General features: G+C 43.9%; 1 protein-coding gene and 1 long non-coding RNA gene across 2 annotated transcripts; both read left to right on the top strand.

Annotated features, from left to right (window-relative positions):
- The first annotated feature begins 664 nt into the window (after positions 1-664).
- LOC141408790 (uncharacterized) lies at positions 665-1,347 on the top strand. Its single transcript, XR_012425577.1, has 2 exons — positions 665-869; positions 1,201-1,347. It is a non-coding gene; the product is annotated as an uncharacterized lncRNA (long non-coding RNA).
- A 49-nt stretch (positions 1,348-1,396) lies between these two features.
- On the top strand, positions 1,397-6,631 carry SMG8 (SMG8 nonsense mediated mRNA decay factor). Its single transcript, XM_005583863.4, has 4 exons — positions 1,397-3,183; positions 3,748-3,893; positions 4,130-5,002; positions 6,204-6,631. Exons 1-4 carry the CDS (start codon positions 1,425-1,427, stop codon positions 6,399-6,401), a joined length of 2,976 nt encoding a protein of 991 aa, XP_005583920.1. The 5' UTR covers positions 1,397-1,424; the 3' UTR covers positions 6,402-6,631.
- Positions 6,632-8,539: the final 1,908 nt, after the last annotated feature.

Here is an 8,539-nt window from a genome sequence, read left to right as displayed (position 1 = left end):
TACTCGGGAGACTGAGGCAAGATAATCACTTGAACCCGGGACCCGGAGGTTGCAGTGAGTCAAGATCGTGCCACTGAACTCTAGCCTGGCCACAGAGTGAGACTCCATCTCAAAAAAAAAAAAAAAAAGAAAGAAATAGAATTATAGGGTATATATGTTTCTGATTTCTTTCAGTCAACATTTATTTTAAAGATTCAGTCATGTTATTGTATAGTGCTATAATTTTTTTAGATTCAAAGATTTTTTTTTACGAAACCCCAGAATAATAAACATGTTATAATTATACATTTAAATCTGGTTGTAAGTTTTATCCTGGCAGCTATTTGTCAATATGCCTGCTAGTTAAAGAGGTTCTGCAAGTTATAATTTACACACAAAGATATTTCACAATTTTTTTTTTTTTTTTTTTTTTTTGAGACAAGGTGTCTCACTCTGTCGCCCAGGCTGGAGTGCAGTGGCGAGATCTCGGTTCACGGCAACCTCCACCTCCCGGTTCGAGCAATTCTCCTGCGTCAGTCTCCTGAGCAACTGGAACTACAGGCGCCCGCCACCACCCCTAATTTTTACTTTTTTTTTTTTTTTGAGACGGATTTTCGCTCTTGTTGCCCAGGCTGGAGTGCAATGGTGTGATCGCGTTTCACTGCAACTTCCGCCTCCCGGGTTCAATCGATTCTCCTGCCTCAGCCTCCCGAGTAGATGGGATTACAGGCGCCCGCCACCACGCCCGGCTAATTTTTGTAGTTTTAGTAGAGATGGGGTTTCACCATGTTGGCCAGGCTGGTCTCAAACTCCTGACTTTAGTTATCTGCCCGCCTCGGCCTCCCAAAGTGCTAGGATTACAGGCGTGAGCCACCGCCCTCGTCCCCAGGGTGTGTGTGTGTGTGTGTGTGTTGTGTTGTTTTGCTTTTGTTTGTTTTGATATCTCAGTTCCTACAGCTGAGGAAACTCTTAAACTAGGAGAGAAGAGGAGGCGGAACCCAAAGTGCTAGGATTACAGGCGTGAGCCACCGCCCTCGTCCTAGCGCGCCACCGCCCTCGTCCCCAGGGGTGTGTGTGTGTGTGTGGGGTGTGTGTGTGGGGGGGGGGGTGTTGTTTTTGTTTGTTTGTTTTGATATCTCAGTGTGTGTGTGTGTGTGGTGTTGTTTTTGTTTGTTTGTTTTGATATCTCAGTTCCTACAGCTGAGGAAACTCTTAAACTAGGAGAGAAGAGGAGGCGGAACCCAAGTGACGGGAAAGCAGGAACTGAAGAAGCGGAGGAAGGATTTCAAAATTGGAGGAAACTCTTAAACTAGGAGAGAAGAGGAGGCGGAACCCAAGTGACGGGAAAGCAGGAACTGAAGAAGCGGAGGAAGGATTTCAAAATTGGAGGAAAGCCGGTAGGTTTTACTAACGGACCGGAAGGACTCTAGAGAAGGCTTTGCACTATGGCGGGTCCCGTGAGCTTGCGAGAGCTTCTAATGGGAGCGTCAGCCTGGATGGGCTCTGAAAGTCTCGGAGGGTCCCCTACCGAGGGCGGAGGGAGCGCGGCTGGCGGACCGGAGCCTCCATGGCGGGAGGATGAGATCTGTGTTGTGGGAATCTTCGGCAAGACGGCTCTACGCCTGAATTCCGAGAAGTTCTCTCTTGTGAATACGGTGTGCGACCGACAGGTCTTTCCAGTCTTTCGCCACCAAGATCCTGGGGATCCAGGGCCTGTAATCAGGACTGAGGCTGGCGCCATGGGTGAGGCCGGTGGAGCCGAAGACCCTGGGGCTGCAGCCGGGGATTCAGTTCGGGGAAGTGGAACTGCCGCGGAAGGTAACCGAACGGAGGCAGGCTCCCAGGACTACAGCCTTCTGCAGGCCTACTACAATCAGGAAAGCAAAGTTCTCTATCTTCTCCTCACCTCCATCTGTGACAATTCACAGCTTCTACGGGCTTGTCGGGCTCTTCAGAGCGGGGAAGCTGGAGGTGGACTCTCTTTACCTCATGCAGAAGCACACGAGTTCTGGAAGCATCAAGAGAAGCTGCAGTGCCTCAGTCTCCTTTACCTATTCTCTGTCTGTCATATCTTGCTTCTGGTCCATCCCACTTGTTCCTTTGATATCACTTATGATCGAGTATTCAGAGCCCTAGATGGGCTGAGACAGAAGGTCCTGCCACTCCTTAAAACAGCCATTAAGGATTGTCCAGTTGGCAAAGACTGGAAGCTAAACTGCCGACCTTGCCCACCTAGACTCCTTTTCCTCTTTCAACTCAATGGAGCGCTCAAGGTAGAACCTCCTCGGAACCAAGACCCAGCTCATCCAGACAAGCCCAAGAAACATTCTCCCAAAAGGAGGCTGCAGCATGCCCTGGAGGACCAGATCTATAGAATCTTCCGGAAGAGTCGTGTCTTGACTAATCAGAGCATCAACTGCCTCTTTACTGTGCCTGCCAACCAAGCTTTCGTGTACATAGTACCCGGAAGCCAGGAGGAGGACCCAGTAGGTATGTTGCTGGACCAACTTAGGAGTCATTGTACTGTGAAGGACCCGGAATCTTTACTGGTGCCTGCACCCCTTTCTGGGCCTAGGCGATACCAGGTAATGAGGCAGCACAGCCGACAACAACTTTCCTTTCACATTGACAGCAGCAGTTCCAGTTCTTCAGGCCAGCTAGTGGATTTCACTCTTCGGGAATTCCTATGGCAGCATGTGGAGCTAGTCCTAAGCAAGAAAGGTTTCGATGACAGTGTGGGCAGGAACCCACAGCCTTCCCATTTTGAACTTCCTACTTATCAGAAGTGGATCTCAGCAGCTTCAAAACTGTATGAAGTGGCTATTGATGGGAAAGAGGAAGACTTGGGGTCGCCCACTGGAGAGCTAACATCTAAGATTTTAAGCAGTATTAAAGTCTTGGAAGGGTTTTTGGATATTGACACAAAATTCTCAGAAAATCGATGCCAAAAAGCTTTACCCATGGCCCACAGTGCCTACCAGTCAAATTTGCCTCATAATTACACAATGACTGTCCATAAGAATCAGCTTGCCCAGGCTCTTCGAGTGTACAGTCAACATGCTAGAGGTCCAGCATTTCATAAATATGCCATGCAGTTGCATGAGGACTGCTACAAATTTTGGAGCAATGGCCATCAGCTCTGTGAGGAGAGGAGTTTAACTGATCAACACTGTGTACACAAATTTCACTCATTACCTAAATCAGGTAGCTAAAATTTTTTCAGCATTTTGAAATAAAAACTTTTGAGCTGTGTTCTCATTCTTGTTTTAAGATAGTCTGTTCACTACGTATTGATATTTTAGAAAGAGCGCTACAGAAATTTAGGTGCATCAGCTATACGTTTTCTCTCCTGCTGCAAAAGAAAAATACCAGCTATGACTACTTTCTTATTTTTTTTCATTTAAAGAATAAGTCCCAGTGAATTGGTAAAAGAATTATTAAGTAGTATAAAATTTCAGACATTTCATATTAACATTTCTGCCTTGGAGGATTTGTTGAACTAAAATGAATGTTATGTTAGATGATGGTACGTGATGATGATAGCAGGAGGAAAAATTCACTTAAAAACTCTAAACTTTAGATTTATAATATAAATTATTTTATATATTTTCACTTGCTTCTTCTGTTATGTGTATTTAGGTAAGGTTTTTGTTTGTTTTTCTTTCCAAAGGATTTTTGGGAGTATTTGTGGGGTTAGATGTAGAATGCAAAGTAAATTTGACTGCACATTGTGTTTGTGAAATTAATAGTGGCTGTTATATTTTCCAGGAGAAAAACCAGAGGCCGATAGAAATCCCCCTGTACTATATCACAATAGCCGAGCTCGATCTACTGGTGCTTGCAACTGTGGAAGGAAACAAGCACCTCGAGATGATCCCTTTGATATCAAAGCAGCCAATTATGACTTTTATCAGGTAGACTCTGAATTTTTTCTTCTTCCTTCTTTTTTTGTTAAATATCATCTGAGTAAAAACATATTTTCAATAGCAGAATAAGTAGAAAACAAATGCAACTGCAGTATAATATATAAACAAGAGCAAGTTCTTTATGTGTACATACTTACTTACACATCAATTATTGATCTTGTTAGAGTGAAGAATATATTATTTAAAATGAAAAACTTACTGAATTTTTTTCTTCCCCTCTATAGCTTCTGGAAGAAAAGTGTTGTGGAAAATTGGATCATATCAATTTCCCAGTATTTGAACCAAGTACTCCAGATCCTGCTCCTGCTAAGAATGAATCCTCTCCTGCTCCTCCAGATTCAGATGCTGATAAACTTAAAGAAAAAGAACCTCAAACCCAAGGAGAGAGCACAAGCCTGAGTTTAGCTTTGAGTTTGGGCCAATCCACAGATAGCTTAGGTACCTATCCAGCTGATCCACAAGCAGGAGGAGATAATCCAGAAGTTCATGGTCAAGTAGAAGTGAAAACTGAGAAGAGACCAAACTTGGTTGATCGACAGGCATCCACAGTTGAGTATCTCCCAGGCATGCTACATTCAAATTGCCCTAAAGGTCTCCTACCCAAATTCTCCAGCTGGTCTTTGGTTAAACTAGGCCCTGCTAAGTCTTATAACTTTCATACAGGTTTGGACCAACAGGGCTTCATTCCAGGAACAAATTATCTTATGCCTTGGGACATTGTCATCAGGACTAGAGCTGAAGACGAAGGAGACTTAGACACAAACTCTTGGCCTGCTCCAAATAAAGCTATTCCTGGAAAGAGAAGTGCAGTTGTAATGGGAAGAGGAAGACGGCGAGATGACATAGCTCGAGCTTTTGTGGGCTTTGAATACGAAGACTCTCGAGGTCGGAGATTCATGTGCTCTGGGCCTGACAAAGTAATGAAAGTAATGGGAAGTGGGCCAAAAGAATCAGCTTTAAAAGCCCTAAATAGTGACATGCCTTTATATATTCTGTCATCCTCTCAAGGTAGAGGGCTGAAACCTCATTATGCTCAACTTATGAGGCTTTTTGTTGTGGTTCCTGATGCTCCTTTGCAGATAATACTAATGCCTCAGGTAAGAAATATAACCCTCTGCCGCCCCAAACAAGTAAAAAATGCTGATGTTTGTTTTGATTGATTTTAAAAAGTACAAGTTAGCATCAAAACTAATTATTTCAGGCTGAGGGCAGTGGCTCATGCTTGTAATCCCAGAACTTTGGGAGGCCAAGATGGGAGGATTGCTTGAGCCCAGGAGTTTAAGACCAGCCTGAGCAACATAGTGAGACTTGTATCTCTACAAAAAATTAAATTAAAAAATGAACTATTTAATTAAACAGGTCTTAAATTTAAATACCTTCTATACCTAATATTCTATTTTTTAAAAAAATACATTGTGGGTATTTTAATCCATTCACACCATCAATTCACATCATTTCATTCAAAGGCAGAGCTTGAAGTTAAAATTCTGGAGAAAAGGCTGGGCGCGGTGAGTCACTCCTGTAATTCCTGCACTTTGGGAGGCCGAGGCAGGCAGATCACCTGAAGTCAGGAGTTTGAGACCAGCCTGGGCAACATGGTGAAACCCCGTCTCTACTAAAAATACAAAAAATTTGCCAGGCATGGTGGAAGGTGCCTGTAATCCCAGTTACTTGGGAGGCTGAGGCAGGAGAATCACTTGAACCTGGTAGGCGGAGGTTGCAGTGAGCTGAAATTGCGCCATTGCACTCCAGCCTGGGTGACAGACTGAGACTCCATTCCCCCACCAAAAAAAAAAATTCTGGAGGAAAGCAGAATAATATTTGAGACTAAATAATATATTGGATACAATTAGAGTTAGGAGTATACCCATATCTGCTTAATCTTATGTGCTCTTTTATTTATTTTTTTTGTTTGTTTTTTTGAGACAGAGTCTCGCTCTGTCGCACAGGCTGGAGGGCAATGGCACTATCTCAGCAAACTGCACCTCCGCCTCCTGGGTTCAAGCTGTTCTCTTGCCCCAGCCTCCTTAGTAACGGATTACAGGCACATGCCACCACACCCGACTAATTTTTTCTATTTTTAGTAGAGATGGGGTTTCACCACGTTAACCAGGCTGGTCTCTAACTCCTGACCTCGTGATTCACTGGCCTCAGCCTCCGAAAGTGCTTGGATTACTGGCATGAGCCACCACGTCTGGCCTTACATGTTCTTTGAATCTATCGTTTGTTTAGGCATTTATCTTTCAGTTGTTTCATATTGAGAAATATGAAAATAATTATACTACCTGTGTTTTTCAGGTTCAACCAGGCCCACCACCATGTCCGGTATTCTACCCAGAAAAACAAGAAATCACGCTTCCACCTGATGGCCTTTGGGTTTTGAGATTTCCTTATGCATATGTGACTGAGAGAGGACCTTGTTTCCCCCCTAAGGAAAATGTGCAGTTAATGAGCTACAAGGTGCTCCGAGGAGTTCTTAAGGCAGTAACACAATAAGTGTTTTCCAGCCAGTTCAATCCTATGCTTGAGCTGGTTTTTGTTTTTGGTATGTGTGGCTGTGTTTTTGGTATGTGTTTACTGTGTTTTCCCAAATCCAAAATGTGTTTTGGTTACAGGAGTTGAGTATTTGGAAACTAATTTGTTCCACTATTTTATTGTTGATATTTATTGTAAACGTGGCTACAACTTTCTAATAAAGATTGATTGTTCTAGAAAAGAATATAAAATACATGGATGATACCTGTTGTTTCTCGTTTCTGTTTTACTCTCCATAATTAAACATGTTTCTATTATAACTGAATATTGCATAACCATGTTGAGCCAAAGTCTTGTTTTTGTTAAAATAATGTTTTAGCTGGTTTTTTTTTTTTTTGGTTGGTGGTGGGGGTTTTTTTGTTTTGTTTTTCATTTTTTGTTTTTTTTTTGAGACAGAGTTACACTCTTGTTTCCCAGGTTGCAGTGCAATGGTGCAATCATGGCTCACCGCAGCCTCCACCTCCCAGGTTCAAGCCATTCTCCTGCCTCAGCCTCCTGAGTAGCTGGGATTATAGGCATGTGCCTCCACACCCGGTTAATTTTGTACTTTTAGTAGAGACAGGGTTTCTCCATGTTGGTCAGGCTGATCTCGAACTCCTGACCTCAGGTGATCAGTTCACTTCGTCCTCTCAAAGTGCTGGGATTACAGGTGTGAACTACCACACCCAGCCTAGCTGGGATTTTTATTAAGATGCTAGTCTTGGCCGGGCGCGGTGGCTCAAGCCTGTAATCCCAGCACTTTGGGAGGCCGAGACGGGCGGATCACGAGGTCAGGAGATCGAGACCATCCTGGCTAACACGGTGAAACCCCGTCTCTACTAAAAAATACAAAAAACTAGCCGGGCGAAGTGGCGGGCGCCTGTAGTCCCAGCTACTTGGGAGGCTGAGGCAGGAGAATGGCGTGAACCCGGGAGGCGGAGCTTGCAGTGAGCTGAGATCCAGCCACTGCACTCCAGCCTGGGCGACAGAGCATGACTCCGTCTCAAAAAAAAAAAAAAAAAAAAAAAAAAAAAAAAAAAGATGCTAGTCTTGAAATTATCTTCGAAACAAGTTGGGAGATTAGGTTATCTGGTAATAATATGAAGATATTTGACTTAATTCCAAAAAAAAGCACAATTGGTTGACTCACAATTCTGGTACTTTAAACTGTTTTGTTCTTATCTTGGCCTGATGAGATATCATATTTTAAATGAATATTATCTGAACTAAACCTTTTAATCCAGTATATTAATGTGGATTATTCTTTTTTTCTTTTTTATTTTTCTTTTCTTTTTTTTTTTTTTTGAGACGGAGCGTCACTCTGTCACCCAGGCTGGAGTGCAATAGCGTGATCTTGGCTCACTGCAACCTCCGCCTCCTGGGTTCAAGTGATTCTCCTGCCTCAGCCTCCTGAGTAGCTGGGATTACAGGCGCATGCCACGACGCCTAGCTAATTTTTGCATTTTTAATAGAGACAGGATTTCGCCATGTTGCCCAGGCTGTTTTTGAACTCCTGACCTCAGGTGATCCACCTGCCTTGGCCTCCCAAAGTGTTGGGATTACAGGTGTAAGCCACCTTGCCCGGTCAATGCAGACTATTCTTTTAAAATTCCTGTACTGTGAAACAATTTGCTAAGTGATCCAAATCTTATCAGTCTGGGCACAATGGCTCGTGCCTTTAATTGCAGCACTTTGGGAGGCTTAGGCGGCAGGAGGATCCCTTAAGACCAGCCTGGAAGACATAGTGAGACCTTGTTTCTACAAAAAAAAAAGAAAATATAGATGTGGTGGTGCATGCCTGTAGTCCCAGCTACTCAGGAGGCTGAAGTGGGAGGATGGCTTGACACCAGTGGGTCTAGGCTGCAGTGAGCTGTGATCATACCACCCCAACAGAGCAAAACCCTGTCTCAAAAAAAAAAATCTTGTGCCAGGCACGGTGGCTCATACCTGTAATCCCAGCACTATGGGAGGCCAAGGCGAGCAGATCACGAGGTCAAGAGATCGAGACCATCCTGGCCAACATGGTGAAACCGCATCTCTACTAAAAATACAAAACCTAGCCAGGTGTAGTGGCACACCCCTGTAGTCCCAGCTACTTGGGAGGCTGAGGCAGGAGAATC

The sequence above is a fragment of the Macaca fascicularis genome, chromosome 16 (assembly GCF_037993035.2).
Source record: "Macaca fascicularis isolate 582-1 chromosome 16, T2T-MFA8v1.1".
NCBI lineage: Eukaryota > Metazoa > Chordata > Mammalia > Primates > Cercopithecidae > Macaca > Macaca fascicularis.
This window is presented reverse-complemented; position numbering and strand designations above follow the sequence as displayed.